The sequence below is a fragment of the Perissodus microlepis genome, chromosome 5 (assembly GCF_051167445.1).
Source record: "Perissodus microlepis isolate ML-2025 ecotype Zambia chromosome 5, ASM5116744v1, whole genome shotgun sequence".
NCBI lineage: Eukaryota > Metazoa > Chordata > Actinopteri > Cichliformes > Cichlidae > Perissodus > Perissodus microlepis.
In genome coordinates this window covers 33,398,799-33,418,759 of record NC_140465.1, presented here as the reverse complement: position 1 = coordinate 33,418,759, position 19,961 = coordinate 33,398,799, and the positions used below count along the sequence as shown (strand labels likewise).

Sequence of the window (19,961 nt, the reverse complement as noted above, 5' to 3'; positions counted from 1 at the left end):
GAAGGTCTATTTATTTACATAACTAATCATTGAGGAGAATATGCTTGATGTAAACTGAATGTATATCAATCAAGTAAATTTCTTTTATACAGTTCTAATAAATTTAACATTTTACATTGCACTTATGAAACAAAATTATGTTTAAATTTACATGTAATTAAAATACTTAAGTTAGCATTTTTAGGTATAAATATTTTGAGTCTATCCCATAGTCCCTTCATCCCAGCTCTTGCCCTGTAACAGCTGGGGTAGGCTCCAGCTCACCAGTACCCGTCTGAAAGCAACCCTGATAGGCAGTTAAGATAATGAAATGTAGTGAGTCTGTATTGCTGCATTGTTATGTGTCATATGGAGTGGTGCAAATAAGACAGCTGATGCATGATGTAGGCTAACTTAAATGTTTATATAAAATTTCAGGTGGATCTCTTCTGCACTCTAACCTCTAATGACTTTTAGAGAAGATAATCCAGTGTGTGACCCATTACTTTCTCTAAGTTAGTATGACCCCTCTAAAAAGAAGAGGAAAAACAAAAAACAGTGACGTTCCAAACACACCAAAATACTAAATTGGTCCAAGCCTTTTGAACAGCTACAGTCTTTTTATGTGACCTATTAATGTGACAGCATTTCTGCTTCTTTTTATCTATTATAAATGGGATGGCATAATCGATTAAATGATCTTTAATTTTTTAATTTAATTTATTCAGAGAAAACTTTTGTCAAATGACCTCTTTGACTGTGCCCAACAAGTCAAAGTAATGTAACACACTGATGTAACACACAGAGATAAAAGAGGTAACTAGGCCTGATGTAATGGGATCATCCTGTGGATTTAGGAGTTATTTGAGTGCTCTGTACATTGTACTTGTACATTGAAGTACACAGGCAACACAGAAGATACAGGCCCATCTAAAATGACTATCAAGATATAACTTCAGTTGGACTGGATGTCCAAAAATGTAAAAGTTTAAATGGCAACAAATAGATTTACAAAACAGATTTAACAAGTAATAAGATGTTTTTGTATTCTATCCTTTTACAGCTTGTATACCCACTGGACATGTTAATGCTCACTTTTATGTTTAAGTCAAGTTTTTATATTGCTGTTTAATAAGTATCAGCAATTACCAAGACATGTACATACATGTACAAAAGAATGAAATACCTGAAATAATAAATAATACCTGAAATAATAAATTGCACTATTAGTCAGCCGGCCAGTGTCATATTGCAAAATTAAATCTGACCTCTTTAAAGATTTGATTTGACTTGTCAGGTCAAATAAATCAGACACTTTCCTTCAAGAATCTTAGAAAGGACAGTAAAACAGTGTGTCAAAGCATAGTTAGTATATGGTGCGATCATTACTGTGAGTAGATGTCTGAGTGTTGTTTACTGTTTGCCTGAAAGTCTGCTGGGAGAAAGGACAGAGTGTGGGAGACTTTCTTACCGTCTTGTCCTGTCATGACACTGCGGGGGGGTGGGGGGAACAAGTCTGACGGACACCTTAACCCTCCCTGGAGGATTTTCGGGATTGTGAGTGGAGTAAAGGATTAGGGACTTAGTGGCAAACAGCAAACAGTGGGTCTGTGGGTCAGCGTGTCAGTGTATCAGTGAGTCAGTAGGCTTTTGCTTTTCCCAGAGTAGGTCAAATCTTTGTTTTCCATGAGCAGTGCTAATGCAGCCACTTCCTGATGTCAGAGCATACTCACCTGCTCACCTCACATGTTAACATCAAACTGTCCTCATGGTTATCTTCTAAAACCATCACACGTGCAGCCACAGACTAAGGTGTTATCTATGTTCTTCTTCAAACACAGGCAAGAGGCCTCTTTTCTTGTTACAGGAAAGAAGAGCTCTCTGCTTTCAAAGTGCATTTTTTTTTACCATCTATCCATCCATTCTCTTCCACCTATCCTTTACAGGGTCGCATGGGGGCTGGAGCTTATCCCAGCTACCATAGGGCGAGAGGCGGGGTACACCCTGGACCGGTCGCCAGTCTGTCGCAGGGCCAACACTTAGAGACAGACAACCATCAGATTCACACCCACATTCACACGTATGGGCAATTTAGAATGAATAATCAACCTAACCCCACTAACTGCATATCTTTCCAAGTGTCATCCTTAGTCCTTTAATTTTAAACTTCAAGACTGAAAAAAACTAAACAAAACGTTTTCTGCAATTCAAACCAGGCTCATAAAATTCAGATAACACCTGCAGAAACCAGTATCTAATTCTCAACATCTCATTAAAGTGTTATGCTAGGGTTGGTCTTCATGTTGATATTTTCTTTGAAATGTAGCATGCAACTAAACATTGTGCAGACCAAGCACACCCTCTCATTGCAACGCCTTGCTTTGGCGCCTTTCCCACCAAGACAATACATCTCGCCTCTCTCTAAACACTGCTATTAAATGCTTAAAGAAGACATTACAGAGGTGAGGGCATTAATCCAACTTCTAAATACCTCAGATTCCAGACTAATCAAGCATTGATGGGATGGGCCGAAACAAGCCCAATATATGTAGGCCCCACACTTAAGCCACGGGACTTCAGCTCTTTTGCAGTGCATCACATGACACCCCCTAGAGCAGGAGTGGGCAATCTCAGTCCACGAGGGCCGGTGTCCCTGCAGGTTTTAGATCTCACCTTGGTTCAACACACCTGAATCACATGATTAGTTCGTTACCAGGCCTCTGGAGAACTTCAGGACATGTTGAGGAGCTAATTTAGCCATTTAAATCAGCTGTGTTGGTTCAAGGACACATCTAAAACCTGCAGGGACACCGGCCCTCATGGACTGAGATTGCCCACCCCTGCCCTAGAGGTCCTGGGGGTGTTATATGGTGTCTGCATGAAGGGGACTTCCAGTCTTAGCCAGGTGGTTGTACTACTGTGAAAATCTATGGTGTCAATTTACTGCTGCCCATCCATATTACAGTTTTTCTTGATTGCTTTGACCTGCCTAAGGAAACTGGGATCCACTCAGTTTTTATCATCACTATCTCATCAGAGCAGAAGACACCTTTTGGAAATGTGTTAACCTTTTCTCAATGGATTGACACAGATGTCATTCAAGCAGTCCAAACCCCACTGTTTTAGCTATGGTAACCAAACAGAAAGCACACATTTATTTATTTCAGTCCAACTCATTGCAAGAAGCCAAATTTGACACATGTGGAAAGATAACATGGAGGCTATGTAATGGGCTACATTGACAAGCAATGGTGCACTGATTTGCACTGAGTGCTGTGTTTTGTATTTTGCTGTCCATTGTGTAATGACTGACTGGAAGAGCTCATACACGTGTTTGCAAGCTATTTTATTTGGAGGCAACATTTGCTTTTGTTTCATATTTCAAATGTTTTGGCACGGTTAGAGCCTTATGCAAACAAAATGTGCCACTTTGACAATGAGAGCCTCTGTTTAGGTCTGTGTGTTAACTGTTTGGAAAATGTGGAGTTTGCTGTCATGCAGCAGTCAAGTCAATCAAGAAAAACTGTACATCAAACGTCTTACTTCTATAAAATGTTTTAGTGGCTAATGCCGATTGGTTTTTATTGCAAAATTTAGCAGGTGACACAATAGTTGCTTACATCATTGAGAGCTGTACGATTTTTCTTCTTCTGTTCATTAGCCATCAGATATTTAAATGTGCACCTCGAAGGTGGGGGCACCTGACTAGTGTGCATAGTATCAGGTAGTCTGCTCTGCAGCTCACGTTGACTATAAGCAATTAGCTTCTGTTGTGCTACTTACTTTTGCTTTGATGACAGTCAGGATTTTAAGTACTATGTAGTACTAACATTAATTTCACACAATATTTATCAGTTTATTTTAGTTCACTGTCCATCGCTGACTCGAGACAGTAATAGTTAATAGAATCTCATCCAATCTCATTTAAATTTGCATCTATTCACAAATTTAACTGTTTACTGTAATGTGATACAAAACCTGTTCGGGACAAATGCACCCCACACCCTACGCTATACTTCTTATCTTTGTTCCTTTATGTTCTCATTCACCTGCAAAAATCTTATCTCTCACACACATTGTAGTTCAAACTCCTGAACTGTCAAAATGTGCATACTTTATACACTAAGGATTGAAAGAAAACTATAACAGAGTCTGTGCAGAAAAATAAGCCGGTCTAATAAAGGTCTTATGCAGGAGATAGATGAGACTGCATCAAAAGCATTGCGACACCAACATGGTATACCTAGCATTAAATATAGATGGAACAGCATCACATGAAGGTAACATGGACTTGGGCTTTGTGATACAAAACACAATAATTAGTCTGTTTGGTTTTCCCCTCATTTTTTGCTAATGTTTCTTTCACAGAGACCAACAACTCAGTTTAGCCAGGAATTCTTCGATCTTCTGTTAATACAGATGAAAGCGAACTTTTAGTCCAGTAACAGAAATTTAAATAAACAACCGCTATCATCCAACACGATTTTAGTGCCAGGTTACACGCAGACACTGATTATAGTCCATTTTGGATGGTGTAACATCAGCATCACTGTTGATTGTACAGGGGGAGTTGACAGATTTTGGCAGGAGAGCATATCATGGTACAAGTCATGGAGTCTGATAATTGATCTTTTGGACATTTGCTCCGTGGTGGTTACAAAACATGAAAAATGTTTATTATTTATAATCTTTTAATGTTCTTGATATAAAAACTGTGCTTAGAAATCGTTACAGCGCAGCTGTACTGGGCTGTGACTGTGATTTTATTCCACTGGATTGATAATGTAAATATCAGGATGCAGATTCTTTCCATTATTGCTCTTTTTGAAATTACAAAAATTAAAATATAGATCATTTAATATTTTTAAATATTATTTCTACTGAGATGTGTAAGATTTCGATTCAGATCTATCCCAGTTGCTAATGTATGATGTGAAAATGACAGCATGCCAGGAGAAAAAGACAACTGTTTACACAGCAAACACAGACAGTCCATAAAGCCACTTTTACTGTTTGAATGAGTAAACACACCCTTTGCCTCTTAGACAGTACAAATGTGGTTACACTGCAGGTGACTTGTTTCTCAGCTGGGAATTTTATAACCTTGTTTTTACATACAAAACAACCCTGTTAATTAATAATGATGAATTTCTTAATCAAAACATATTTCTACTTGAATCTGAAAAGCAACGCTTACCAATACATTAGATTTGTCCAATGAGAAAAAAAGAAGGTTACTATTTACAGTGATGTGCAAAAGTCTTGAGCCACACCTCTTTTCTTCATATTTTACTAGGAAAATGGGAAATATGTTCAGAGATTATTGAAACACATGCAAACATACATGGAAATACAGTATATAAGGAAAGAACAGAAAGAACAGAGTGTGTAATCTTCTAACACGCTTGAAAGTCAATATTTGTCATGATCACCTTTGTTCTTCAATACAGCCTGAACTCTTTTAGGCAGCTTTCTTGTAATTTCTTTAAGTAGTCTTCGGGAAAATTTCTCCAGGTTTCTTGAAGGAAGCTCTTCTTCTTCTTCTGCCTTTTGTTCTGTTTCCACACTGCTTCAGTAATTTTGAGGTCCTGGCTCTGGAGAAGCCAATTCAGTTCAATTCAATTTTATTTATATAGTGCCAAATCACAACAACAGTCGCCTCAAGACGCTTTATATTGTACAGTAGAAAGATACACCGACTGATAGTGTCTCACTATGTGTTTTTTGTATTTAGGTATGCTTTTACTATGTTAGCAGCATGTTTGTGGGCACTGTCATGCTGAACAACAAAGCCACTGCCAATCCGACACTTTCCAGATGGAATTGCATTGCAGATCAAAATCTGACTATAGTTTTCTGTGTTAAATAATTCTGTTCAATTTTATTTATATAGTGCCAAATCACGGCAACAGTTGCCTCAAGGTGCTTTGTAGTGTAAGGTAAAAGCCCTACAATAATACAGAGAAAAGACCCTCACCCAACCACCCACCCTCTATGAGCAAGCACTTTGGCGATAGTGAGAGGGACAAACTCCTTTTTAACAGGAGGAAAGCACTAGCAGAACCAGGCTCAGGCAGAAGCACTGATCTACAGTGACTAGTTGGGGGCAAGGGGAGGAAGACAGGACTAAAGACATGTTGTGATAGAGAGAGATTAATAATAGTTAATGATTAAATGCAGAGTGAGGGAAAAAGGTGAGTGAAGATGAAACACTCAGTGCATCATGGGGAGCCCCCAGCAGCCTAAGCCTATTGCAGCAGAACCAAGGGAGGAATGTTGATAAGATCCCCAACACCACTGACTGAAATGCAGCCCCAAACCACGACAGCACCTCCACCACATCTTATAGATGGGTATAGACACTTGCTGTTGTACCTCTCTCCTGACCTGAACCAAAAAGTTAAAATTAATCATGGACTGAACCTTATATAGCGCTTGTCTACTCTCCCGGAGCAGTCACAGGCTTTATACATCATGCCACATTCACCCATTCACACAAGTGCTTTCTTCTAAGCTTTTCAGTGCTTTCTAGCTAACATTCACACACATTCAGTCTCTGATGGCTGCATCGGAGATCTTGCCCAAGGATACTTGGCATGGAGACTGGGGAGCCAGGGATTAAACCACTAACCTTCCAGTCAGTAGATGGACCTGCTCTAACTCATGAGCTACAACAACCCATAAGACCTTTTGCCACTGATTTTAAGCCAAGTTCTTGTGTAATCTGATATACCTCAGCATTTTCTCCAGACCATTTCTGATGAGTCTTTGGTGATTATTAGATTAATTAAAGGGCCAGATGCATCTCTCAGGTTCTGTTTCAGGTTTTTGCTGGATTCTTTCCCGTCTTTGTTAACATGATATTCAGAAACTGATCATCTGCTGTGGATGCCTTTTTTTTTTTTAAGTTTGCCACTTATTGTTTTGTCTTTGATTTGTTCAGTTTCAGATTTATTTTAAGAACACACTACATACCATGCTGAGATATGCCAATGTTTCATCTAACAGGTCTTTGGGAATCAGCTTGTTGGTGCAAAAATGTTCTTTTTGAGTCTGTTTTATCTTTGTCATTTTTATAGATTCAACTAAAGCAATGGGAGGAAAGATGGGCTCAAGGCTGTTGCACAGTGCTGTACTTACATTACTATTTTGCTGCTACAGTTGGCTTAATTTACCTAATAACCAGTACTGCTTTTGCTGTACACTGCAGTGTGTTGTGGCTTCAGAATAAGACACATACAATAAAATGCCATTTATACAATAAAATACAATGAAGCAATTTAGTCTGTTTAAAATATAGAGTTATTTATTAATTAAAAATAGAATCATGACATTTTATCACACACTGACATTTCTGAATTGTATTTGCTCTTACAAATTTTTCATTTACATAAAATAAAATAATATGATACAAAAATAACAACAATGATTACAAATTTCAATTGAAACAGAATTCAAATTCTTGCATTCTGTGAATGCTCCAAAAGTGTACACACACACACACACACACACACACACACACACACACACACACACACACACACACACACACACACACACACACACACACACACACTTTTAAAAACAACTAGAACTTTGAAAATTTACATTTTCTTTCTGTAGGCCCGCTTTTAGGTATTTCAGGTAATGCCAACCTGATGCATTAAGTACAGTAATAGACCTGTCAGCACACTCTAAAATACAGTAGGGTGATAAAGTGCTTAATAAGATATGTTGCAATGGCACTTCAATGTCACATTGAGTCTTGGACAAGAAGTGCCTACAATATCAATCATAATATTAAAATACAACAGTTTTATAATTATTTCACACAGGTGTAAAGTAAATTGCTTTAATATAAGAGCAGCTCATAGAGGCAAGAGAGAGAGAGGTGTGAAAATAGTTTATCAAATATCAGCACAAAAATAAAATAAAAGGGTTTTTATGGTCTTTGGTAAAAAAATCCCCCATGCACTGTTTCAATTGTTTCTTTTGCATTATGGCTGTAAAATCCAAGTCCATAAGACATATAGTATATCAATACAGCCAAGATGAACACAGTGTTAATACAGGTAGAAGTAAAGAAACCCTGGGTATCATCTCTAAAAATAAAAATGTGATGTATTGATAGACATTAATTTATTAAAACTATACAGCTACGCAAAGATTGTGAAATTATGAAGAGTAAATTATGCTACTGGGACATGTGTACGATATTTCCAGCATATGAAAGAAACAAGACTGCCTCCACCTGGAAAGCATGAAATTTTGCATCACCCCTGAAATCTTTAGACTTTGAGAGCTAAAAATGTCTGCGTGCAGCAGCACGTGCTCACTGACCCACCTACCCTCCAGACCTTCACCTGACACTGAAGCAATAGCTAAATGTTTGCTCACATTGCTGAGAATAACCTTGGATTCATATGCTGTTAGAGCCAGTTGCCCAAATGATAAGCCAGGTTGTGTAAATAATACAGTGGAGATGCTGATTAAACATATTCCAGCTGCATGCAGCATGGGGTACCCTTTGACAGAAATCAGTCCAGCTTTCTTGCATTGTAACAACTTGTTCCCCTCGCAGCCTCACAATGTGATCAAAGTATTTGTGGAATGTAAATGTATTTGCTTTAATGTCATCAGAAGTTAAAGAAAAAGGCACGCTTTAAAAGTTTTTCATTGCTTTGAAAGCATTTCTGTAAAACAGCAGCATTTAGGTGGATGAAGATTTACAATGAAAAAAATAGTTACGTAAAAATGAAAGTATAGAATATATATATAATTTTTTTTACATTTGGACACTGATTATAACACAAAACAGACTATAAAACATACAATGAATTAGGAAAGAAATGTAGTGCATCTTTGAACTTCATCCTGGCAGCATGTGAAAAGTAAAAGTTGTAAGGTACAAATGACAAAAGTGAAAATTAATTAATGCAAGACTTTATGGGTTTATAAAAGTTTGAAAATGGAACCTGATATCATTACTGTACTTTTGTATTCACTGTACTTTTTTGCATTGAAATCTAAACTTTATTATTGAGTCTTTCATATTTTAGTGCTGCTCTTTGATTTTTGTGTCTGACGTATAAAAGAATAAATGTATCTGCATCCAGACTTAGCGTATTTGCTCACCTCTAGGCACTGAAATGCATTTGAGATTATTTAAATACTGACTACAAGAGTTTAGAAATAAATTAAAAGTTACTACAAGCAGTAAACTGTATCAATACCTATTTCTTTAGAACATAATACTTATATACTCATAATATTCTTTTTTATGCCCATAATTTTCTTAATGTAAACCTAGAGTGTTAATTTATACATTTATGTAAAAATACACACAACACACCTATTGAGTAACTGCTATAAAACAAACGTGTTTGTATTTGTAAAGATAGTCTAGTAACATCCTCTGTCGATAATTCAAAAGTCTTTTGGGTGGGCATTTCTCATTTTAAAGTACTCTGTGTAAAAGTTGTTTGTCCAAAGTTGGTCAAATTTGTGTTTCTTTAAGTCAACTTGTCTACAATACACTCAAGAAAATAATTAATTATACCACTAATAGTAATACTCAATTTTTTATGTGCATCCACAGGTCTCCACTATCATGTCAGGGACATCTGTTTTGACAATGCTGTGCTGAGAGTTGAAGTAAACCATGGAGAGTGGTCGACGCTCTGTGGGAACGCAGCATGAGGCTGTAGCTGTGTTAATACCATTGACTTTGAGTTGGCTGAAGACAGTGGCATGGAATGAGGATGCTATACCTGGGGAACCAGACAGATGTTGGGGGCAATGTCCCATGCAGTAGTTCATATGGTAGCCTTCAGGCGCAATGATCCACTCATCCCACTGGATGTCTTTAAACTTGATGTAGAAGTCTCTCTTGCAGCAGACTGTTACATCGTCACCGCAACGCACTGAGCGCTTCCTGAGCAAATGCTTGGAGTGGTCATCACGGAGACGCACCTGAGCCACCAGGAAGGGCTGGTAGGGGGTTTCAGCAGAGCCATCTAGGGAGCAAAGGTTCTGTCCGTCTTCTTCGCAGGTGACCTCCAGCTGCAGCCGATGTTGGCCCCCGTCCAAGAAGGTTTGCAGGGTGTGGGTGACAGAGAAAGTGTGCCAGTTACTCTCCTTGACGTGCAACATCTTTTCCATCACCAAGGTCCGATTAGAGCCTGAGATGTCACCATCTACGGAGAGGAAAACCTGGGCAAGGAGACGAGAGTTCCGTTGTGGGTCCTCAGAGGCACGGGCATAGATCCACAAAGAGGACTGGAGGACCTGGATACTTTGGCCACGTTCCTGCAGAAACTGAAAGGTAAGGCTAAGGCTTGCCTTGTCACTGCTCTTTGCATCATCTATGAAACAATGACAATTAAGAAAAACACACAATGTTAATATTTGGAAAAACTTCATAGCTCATCACCTTTCATACCCTTATAAAATTAATGCAAGTATCAATCCTCTTTCACTGTTTTAAGCATTTTACCTTATGGTTAACTTTTCCTACAATACAGCACAAGGGATATTGTATTTAAAGGTTTAGGCAGATTACATGTGTATTTGATTTTAAATATAAAGACCCAAATCCAAGTCCTGGAGCAAGCAGCCATCTTCAGACTTCTTCAAATTTAAATGCACCGTTGCATTTTATGTTGTGAATATGTATAACAGATTTTGGAGACCCCAGCAACAGAAACCTTCTGAGAGAGGGCTTTTAGTCATTTGCACTCCTCTTTGCAGAAGCTGTCTATGCACTTCATACAGATTTTGATTTACATATTCATTCTTGTCCTCTTTGTCTGCCACCCAACTCCAAATCAGAATCCTATCACCACAACCTGCACGAAATTACGTAAATTCACTTTTTATTACTTTCCCGTGTAAATCTTGTTAAAAGTGCAACAATGTAACACTGAAAGATAGATTCCTTTTAAAGCTTGCTTACCACCAGTTCATGTATTTCCACTTTAAAAGGCAATAAAATATGTAGTTTGCCCAAGGGGAACAAACCTTTTTGCATATAAGTAACGATAGATACTTGGATCCTTAATATTACAATATAATAGTTCAGGGAACCCTAGCCTTATGTTAATATCTTACGCAGGAAAAGAGACCTTATTAATCACAACGCGCTCTCCTGTAGCGTTATTGTGCCATGCGAAAACAGCTTTATAGCATAGAAAGTGGATACAAGACTTACTTATATCTGCAAAGCTCACTATTTCATAGGCTTGATCTCTGGTTGGTATATTGTTTTCTAGTTCAAGGGTACCATCCTGTCTGACGCGCCCCGAGTGAAGTTTGCGCAGCGCCGTGAGGAGCGCGACCCGGGGCACGGTGTGAGTGATGTTTGGTTTCTCTTTCAGGTGCAGTTTGTCCAAAAGTTGCTGCTTGGCGAATTCTATCATCATCCTTTCCTCTGCGTCCTTATCCATCGCTGACAACCTGCAAGACGCGCAGCCCGGGGAGCCACTGACCCAGAGACCCTTAAACAGCAACGGTGCCAACAGGAGGAACGCTGAGAGTGACAAAGACATAGCCATCTCCGATCTTGAAGTAAATAACTGCGTATTTGTACTCGGGCTGAGGTAACTAATAAACGTCTAGACTTCTAAACTGGACAACCAATAAAAAAAATCTTCAAATCCTTTCCCTTCTGAGTTGTTCTTTGCGAAAGAAAGTCTCCCAAACGTCCTTGTTGGTAGCTCGTGAAGAGAGGAGCTGAGTGATGTTTCACCCTCCTGATGGTAAAGATATCTGGGGTAATCCACCAAAACTGGTGACACGTTGGAAGGATGCACCAATGAGCGCATCGGGAAGCTTGGAAATTACTGGCAAAACACCTCTGTCCTCTCTCACAACACACGCACGGGCACACGCAACACACACGCACGCAACACGCGTTCACATGTAGGTTACTGTCTCACAGTCACTGCATACACGTGCTACATGATATCACACGCTGCTTTAGATTAATTACTACGCAAGTCCATGGCGGGTTTGGACACATATCGGGAAAGCCCGATAAGGTCTTGAGTTTATCACAACAGGTATTTTCTGTGCCACGTTTCTCCACTTCAGTGCCACTGATACGTAACCTGCCAACGCTCTTGTCGATCAAAGTTGAAATTCTCTGCCCTTTAACCTACTTACAGAATATTCGTGTCCCACAGACACCAAGCAATTGAATCCGTGGGCTTTAGCTTAACCTGACCGAAAACACTCGAGGATATGAGGCGGAGAGTTTAACGCGGTATTTGAAACACGTTCCGTCATGTTTCCTGCAAGGTGTCATAATGTCGTGCAGTAAAACGATGCCTCGTGTGTGTGTGTGTATGTGTGTGTGTGTGTGTTTGAAGGAGAGAAAGAGAAAGCTGGGAAAAGGCGAACCCTGCCTTCATGTCGGCACATGATTTGTCTGTCTGGGTTCTCACAAAAGTGCTGAGCCAGCTTGACATAGCCTACTAAAGATAACGCTGCCAATAAACCGGACAGTGTGTGCACTTAAATAGGCAAAAATACGTTAAACTGACCCTTTTTTCATCATGTCGGGGTCCAGGTCCAGTGTGAGCAGGAAAAACAATGACTTCCACAATCATTTAACACATAAACTACATGCATATGCACATGGAAATAATAGTTGTGAAACAGATTATCCTAAAGCGGTCACGTGTTGATTGTGCGCACATCTCCACAAACATAAACTGTATGGATCACAACACGGGTTGCACGCATTTTTATTTCTTTTATTTTCTTTGTGTTCACGTTTAGTGTTAAATGTGAGTCAAGGCCTTATCATGTTAAAGGAGTACTTGCCTGCCCACGTGTGGGGCATTTTGAGAATTACAACTGACCTCACCAAGTGGTGTCAAAGAATGTGCCCAATACATTTGAATAATTTAAACGTAAAGTTAAATCAAATAAACACGTTACATTTATTACCTAGAATTGTTAGTATTTTTCCTAGGGAGGTTTGAAAAATAAGGTTAAAATCAGAGTATTTTTAACTACTGCCGTGAATACAAACAATATATATATATATTGATATTAAATGTTTATTAGATAGACTAGATGTTATAGGCTATAAGAAGAAAAATATCATCTTAAGAAATGTGAAATCGTTACATTTTATAGTATTTAAACAACTTTGAATGACACATCTCCTACAGAAGTGGACAGCTGTCAAATTACATCCCACTAATAGATTTTCAAACATACATCACTGAGATGTAACGAAACTGCATATTACATTTTAACGCTTGATGCACAAAACAAAGTTCTCATGCATCCTGTAGGCTACGTATCCGTACGACTAGGAGGTACGCCGCTGACGTCAACTGTCGGTGAGGGGAAAAAAGTGACGCTAACACACACAAGCCGGAGCCCTGACGGGGGAATAGCGTTTTGTTTCTTTTTTCTTTAGTTTTGTGTCATTTATTCTTTAGGGTTTTGTTGTTATTTAGCAGTATTCTTACGTCGGACTCGACCGCCGTGTTCTTCAGCGCTTGCTATCTCGCATTAACGTCCATGCTGCTCTCCCCTCACGCGGCGCTATTTTGACAGTCGGGGTCGCGGTGAGCCAACTCAAGCTAGCAGCACCATTATATTAGCATCGGTAAGTCATTTGGAAAGCTTGCTAACCGTACTAGCTAGCACCTTCTATTTTGAGACCTGACAGTGCTCGTACATGTTCACAGCAAGTTTCGCCATTCTGTGACACGGCACACTCTTATTGAACAGCGAGTTGTAATATTAACGCTGTGTTTCATGGACGCTGAGTAGCTAGCGTCCACTAAAAAGAAAAGGCTAGCTAGCGGGCTAGTATTAGCTAGGTAGCTAATTATACACGCCGGACGAGGCAGGCTAATGCTGTGAGCTAGCTATTGTTAGCATAGAGGCAAGCTAATATTTTCAGTCAGCTGCACAGCTACGACTCTGACCAAACTGCCATCTGTCTTCTACAGACCCAAGTTGAAGGATTCTCCACGCAACTCAAGACATACTGCCAACAACACGGTAAGCCGAACCCGCGAAGATGACTCAAGAGCCACTATCTTTAATATGTAACGCAACATTAAGCACCATCTTTAAAGTCCGCCTTCTCTATGCCAGGCACGAGATGGCCATGTTAACATTTTATCCTTCCAATCGTGACCGAGAAGGTTCACTAAAACCCTGGGAATATTTGCTTTTTCCGAAGCGATTAACTATCTGGATGAATCAAAATTAAGTAATTGTTAATTGCTTATGGCTCTTCATTGAAGTCATACTCAAAACACACACTGGATACAACAAAGTTTTATTTATTGACGTGTGTGACTTTCATATAACAACTCAAGACTTGAAACGTCAGCTAACAAGGTTGAGATATTAATACAAACCAACGGAAAGTTACAGAGCTGTAGTGTTTGTATAGGACTGAGTGCCGGTGGGTTGCATGGCGGAATGCAGGTTATACTACAGTACTAAGCCGTCTTCACTGCTCCAAGCAATTTAAGGTTGTATTGTGTTAAGTGTTTTCATTAGCTTGCTTTTTGACATTCAAGACTAAGTAAATATCAGTGATTTTAAGCCTTGGCTCTTCCAGTCTTAATTCCTTAATAATTCATTATTAGTGACTCAGAGCTGGCTAGAGATTTGTGCCCCAGTAAATCGTCTGTAAAACGCACTGTTGTAAGTGATCGAGAAAACAGTGGGGTTTTCTCAAGACATACTTCACACGTGGTCATCACTCTCCGAGTCTTGGCTTTAGCTTTACTTTTTTAAAAACTCAATCCTAAAATAGGCAGCAACAGTGCTGTGAAAACAAGGTGGGATCACAGCATAGAATAAGTGGTTCAAACATCTGCTCTGGGAAAATGACATGTGTGCCTGGGAAAACAACAACCCCCCCCCCAACATATCAATTGGTGTTGGCTAGTCATGTGACAATGAGAACTGATAAGTGGCAAGCAGGGACTTCCATTTTAGTTCCATTTGATGTTGAGATTGTCATAAAAATGCTTCCCAGTTAGATTAATAGTAGTCCAAGGTGATAACCCCAATAAAGCAATGTTAGTTTTTCTGGTTTAAAGCACTGTTACTACTTTATAATCAATTTTTTCCCTAATACAGCTTTATTCTCTTAAATATTTTGTAAGCAACACAGAGTATGATTGTTGGTGTCAGGGCAGTATCATTGAAAAGTATGGTCCATTGTAAGATCTGTAGGAGGTGAGTCATTGAATCAACAGTCTACTGTTGCTAAGGCCACCAATGAGAAAGATGGAGTAACCTGCCTCTCTGTCAACATATTTCCCTCCCTTATACCCTGCAGCCTGTGGATCTTTGTGCATATACATAAATTCATGTAACTGTGAAGCATCGATTGCTTATGGAGTTTTATGAAAATCAGGAAAATTGTTGATTACTATCTGTTAAGTATATGTAATTTCATGTTCGTGTTTATTGTGGTTTGCAGGGTGCTTTCGCCTATTCTAGTAAATCATGTGGTTTTTATGCTAACTTGCTCACTTTAATGTATTTGCTTCCTGCATTCATGTATTCATATAAGCCAATATGGCCATTGTAAGCATATTTTAAACCCAGAGTAATTAAAAAAAGAAACTTATCTAATAAGATTATATCTGTATTTATCGCTCAGATATCCATATCTGCTTCTGCCTCTGAATCTCTGTTTGCAGCAGCATAAGCAGAAGAGTGGCTTTTTCTAGAGAGATTTGAAGAGCTATTTATAGATCTCTGCCAAAGCACCAAGCGTGGTGCTGTTGCTGCTGCTCCTATCTGTCTCTGCTCTTAACCGCTCCTGCTTCTGTTTCTCTCTCCATCTTCATTTGTTCCCCCTTCACCTGTTCTTAGTTTTCTGAACTCATTTTCTCATGATGTCTTCTACTCTAAGTGTTTGTCAGTCTTCTTTTTCCATTACTGTCCTCCATTGCTTGCTTTGATGTAAATTATCAATCAAAGCAGAAGGGAAGTGACATGGTTATAAGTCAGGCCTCAGATTGGTACATCAGCTTGACTAACTTTAGTATACTTTGTTGCAAAGCTGGATGTTTTTTTGCATTTGTTAGTAGCCTTTATTTAGTAAAAGATATGGCTCACAGTCCTCAGACCATGCAGAATCACAGTAGATAAGGTGGGTTTGCCTAAATAAAGGTGTTTTAGTAAAAACCTGTTATGACTGCTTTGAATATTTGCAGTGCAAATAACAACAGCTTTCCAAGTGTTTCATAATAGCTTTAGCTTAGCTATGCTGCATGCAGAAATGGCAGCATCTTGTAAGGTGGTTGTGTTCCCACTCAGTCTATCTGTGGTATCTTTGGCTACTGATCCTCACTCAGCCCCTCCCCTTTCTTCTTCCTTCTTTCTAAGCCCTTCTCTTACTGATCTGTGAAAGAAGCTACCTGGCTGAAGAAGTGACAGGACAGGTTATGAGGCATTAGTCCATGCAATGCATTTTATCCCAGTCATGTTGTTAGCCTGAGACGAACCTTTTTTCAAGGCCATGCTAGGATTGTAGAATCATTGGTTGGGTAAGTCTGGTGTCTTAAATTAAGCAATGCTTGAAAATAAGTTCGATGCTAAACAGCTGTTTATTAAATTTCTCTGGCTGCTTATGTTTTGCAGGGCCCTCTCAAATGTTAGGTGATGCTACTAACCACTGAGCCACAGTACTGATCTTCTGCTCAGTGTTTCAACTTTAAAGGGAAATTTATTGTACAGTTAAGTCCATAAGTGTATGGGCTATGGCATAATATTTGTAATTTTTCCTCTTTACACCACCACAGTGGATTTTAAATCAGATAGTCAAGATGTAAGTGAAGTGCAAACTTTTATTGTCACTACAAGGGGTTTAACAAACACATTGCATTAATTGTTTGGAATGTTTTGCCGTTTTTCATAATAACACATTTTCAGAGGCTCAAAAGTGACTGGACTAACACAATTTGAAATATAAAAATGATCATTTTAAATACCTGGGCAAAGATGACGTGATTGTAGTGACTGCCTGAAGTCAAAAACCCCTGGACACCACTAAATCTCCCTTGAGATGCTCTGCCAGCCTGTTCTGCAGCCACCTTTAGTTGCTGCTTGTTTGTGAGTTTTTCTGCCTTCAGGTTTATCTTCAGTAGGTGAAAAGCATGCTTTGTTAAGTTGATATCAAGTGGCTGGCTTGGCCACTGAAGAAACTCTTAGGTTGCATTTGTACCGTAGTCTGTTGTAATTCATTATCCATTCACTCCGTGGAGTGATGTTCAGTTTTGTAGGATTTGAATCTGAGCAGAGGCTATAGCCTTGTACACTTAGTTCATCCTCCTACTACTACTTTTATCATCATCAATAAACACTAGTGGACCGGTTCCACTGGCAACCATACATGCTCATGCTAGATTTGGCAGATAATATGGCATGCTAAGGTAGGGCTGTTCGATATAACGATATATATCGGATGACGATATAAAAACGTCTATCGTTTCATTTTACGCTATCGTGTGTTTCGTGGTGTTGCAAAATAAACTGTTTACGGCAATATTTTCTCATTGTTTTGATGGTCACTGTAGTGGCTATATTAATTTATTAAAGTTCTCTCTTTCTCTTATATTTAATATAACCACACAACAGACGGACAAGCGCCTGTTTTTATGCGTTGTCGTTAGCAACAACGACTGTAAAACCATCGCATGTCCGCTTGTTTATTTTCCACTTAAACCTTTCATAATAAAGCTCAAGATCCTGTTGAGACTTTTCAAAATAAACAGAATCACGTGAAAAAGTATGCAGAGTATTTACGGATGAAAAGCAAAAAGGAGCCGTCAGGTGCTAAAAAATAAACCTTAGACTCAAACGTTAGAACAGGCTTTCCCCCGCAGCACGCTGTGTAATAAATACTCACCAAGGAAACAGCAGCCGATACAACCTATGTCTAAAAATGTGTAGTTTCTTGCATCGGTTAAAACACTCGACTCCAGGTACACGACGCCCAGCTGGAAACACTTCAGCAACCCGAGATTCATAGAATTTACAGAAAATGTTAAATTTTTGTGATTTATATCGTTATCGGATGATAGATGTTTTATATCGGGATAAGAGATTTTAGTCATATCGCACAGCCCTATGCTAAGGATCATGAGTCATTCATTACCTTTTCAGTTTGTCTTCCCATAATTATAGTGCAAGCTGTGCTTGATTTAATTAATATATGTCCAAATATTTTTTCCCCCAGATCTGGGCAGGTTCTACGTTCAGGTTTTAGATGTTTTCTGGCAAAATGTATTCTAGCTTTCTTGTTGTTGAGTGTAATCCATGTGTTGCACAACTGCTGTAAACCCTCTGTATTTAAATACCCTGTGTATCTCTTTTAAACTCTGACAGTGATACCTCTTTGAATATGCTTGAGTTAGGTAAATGTTGTGAAAGATATTTCTTAACCATGGAAAGAATTCTGCGATTATTTACTTCAGTTGGTTTCCACCCTTTTAGGGCGTTTCTGGTGTTGCTGAGCTGGTCAGTGATTTCTGCTGATTTTGTCATTTCTCAGTTTTTCTGTCTCTCATGGACAGGTTTATTTATTTTTGTACCTTAATTGACAGTATGTGACCAAATACCTCGTATTAAGAGTGAACAGTGAATAGTTATTATATGCACTTGAAAATAATCTCAGATTTTTGATGTTGAATTATGAGGGAACAGACTTCACCTGGCCATGAATCTGCATGTCAGTCAGTTGTCTAATTACTTTTGTGTCTTTGCAGAGGTGGCACTATGTATATCGTCAGCCTTAAAGCTGAACTCTGCACTGAAATCACATTTTGATAGTTTGATTTAAATTATGAAATAATAAATGAAATAAATATCGAGGATTGATGTGAGTCTAGATATATATTTGAACATAAACTGCCCTCTCCCAAAGCAGGAGAAAAGCATTACAGAACAACCTAATAATTACTACATGTACTATAAAAGTAACAAAGCTCAGAGTACCCAAGTTGCTGTTGGAGGGTTGTTTCTCTGTTTCTGCATGAACTTGTAGTACTGTAACTCTTTACCTGAAAGGCTACTAGAAGTAATCCTTGAAGCTATTTTCTGAACTGAGTGCTTTCTGTCATATTTCATGCCTGATCACAGAACAAAACAACTGGGTTTGCATCAGAAGTCAGTAAGGGTGGTCTCTGCCTACGCAGCTACGGCTGGAAAAAACATAGAAATTGTTCTAATGGTCATCAAACCACATCTTATGGATATATATGCTGATGTGTCAGTGATATCAAGGGTCCAGAGGAGGTTGCATTTATAAGAGGAAAGGGTTAAAACAGTTTTGTTCTATTAGAATAAAGATTGGACACATAAAACAATGTTTTGAGAAAACAAGATTTACTGAGACTTTTAGCTGACTAGAAATGTAACACTGATCTGTGAAACTGGTGAAAATGATATTCTGATATGCATTTAAACAGGCCTATATGTCAATTGCATGCAAGTATCCATGATGGACGGGGGTAGAACTCCCCACAAAACAATGTGCACCATTTTTCTTCTTCGACTTCTTCGTCTTCAACTTCTTGAAGTCCAATCCTATGGCGTGCATCTTTTAGTAAAGTCTGTTTTAAATAATTTTTTATTTGCCTTTATGAAATCTTCTCTTAATTGTAGACTTAATATTAATGATCGACTTATCTCCTGGATTGTGTTATAACTTGCATGAAGTGAAACTTGGTGAAGCTGTTGGTATTTGTCATGCAAAGAACCCTGCAGCCATCTAAAAGCTGAAATCGTGTGTGGACATCGAGGCCTTTTTATGCTGCACTATGTTCTTTTTTTTTTTCCTTAGGCGGTACCAAAGTTTTGACCAGTGGTACATTAAATTTTTAATTTTTTAGCGAACTAAGGATGTGCAGTCTAACTTGCATCGCGAGCTCCTTTGTCTGCAAGTTGTGAGTTGATATTCAAATGACTTTTGACTAATGATTGAA

At 38.8% G+C, this 19,961-nt stretch overlaps 2 protein-coding genes and 1 long non-coding RNA gene across 11 annotated transcripts in view; 2 read left to right on the top strand and 1 right to left on the bottom strand.

Annotated features, from left to right (window-relative positions):
• Positions 1-7,272: 7,272 nt before the first annotated feature.
• LOC146387686 (inhibin beta B chain) lies at positions 7,273-11,531 on the bottom strand. Its single transcript, XM_084929488.1, has 2 exons — positions 11,189-11,531; positions 7,273-10,343 (listed from the first exon to the last, which is right to left on the bottom strand). The coding sequence occupies exons 1-2, from the start codon at positions 11,529-11,531 to the stop codon at positions 9,562-9,564; spliced, it is 1,125 nt and encodes a 374-aa protein (XP_084785614.1). The 3' UTR covers positions 7,273-9,561.
• LOC146387685 (uncharacterized) lies at positions 10,216-11,638 on the top strand. Its single transcript, XR_014800307.1, has 2 exons — positions 10,216-10,303; positions 11,355-11,638. It is a non-coding gene; the product is annotated as an uncharacterized LOC146387685 (long non-coding RNA).
• Positions 11,639-13,313: 1,675 nt separating this feature from the next.
• Positions 13,314-19,961, top strand: part of r3hdm2 (R3H domain containing 2) — a 60,493-nt gene continuing 53,845 nt past the window's right edge. For 8 of the 9 annotated variants that reach the window (XM_084929480.1, XM_084929487.1, XM_084929484.1 and 5 more), the window contains exons 1-2: positions 13,314-13,603; positions 13,953-14,004. The gene's annotated coding sequence lies outside the window, so the exon portion shown is untranslated. Of the gene's footprint in view, positions 13,604-13,952; positions 14,005-16,360; positions 16,524-19,961 lie in introns of those variants that run through there. The other variant, XM_084929479.1, reaches the window with a different exon arrangement.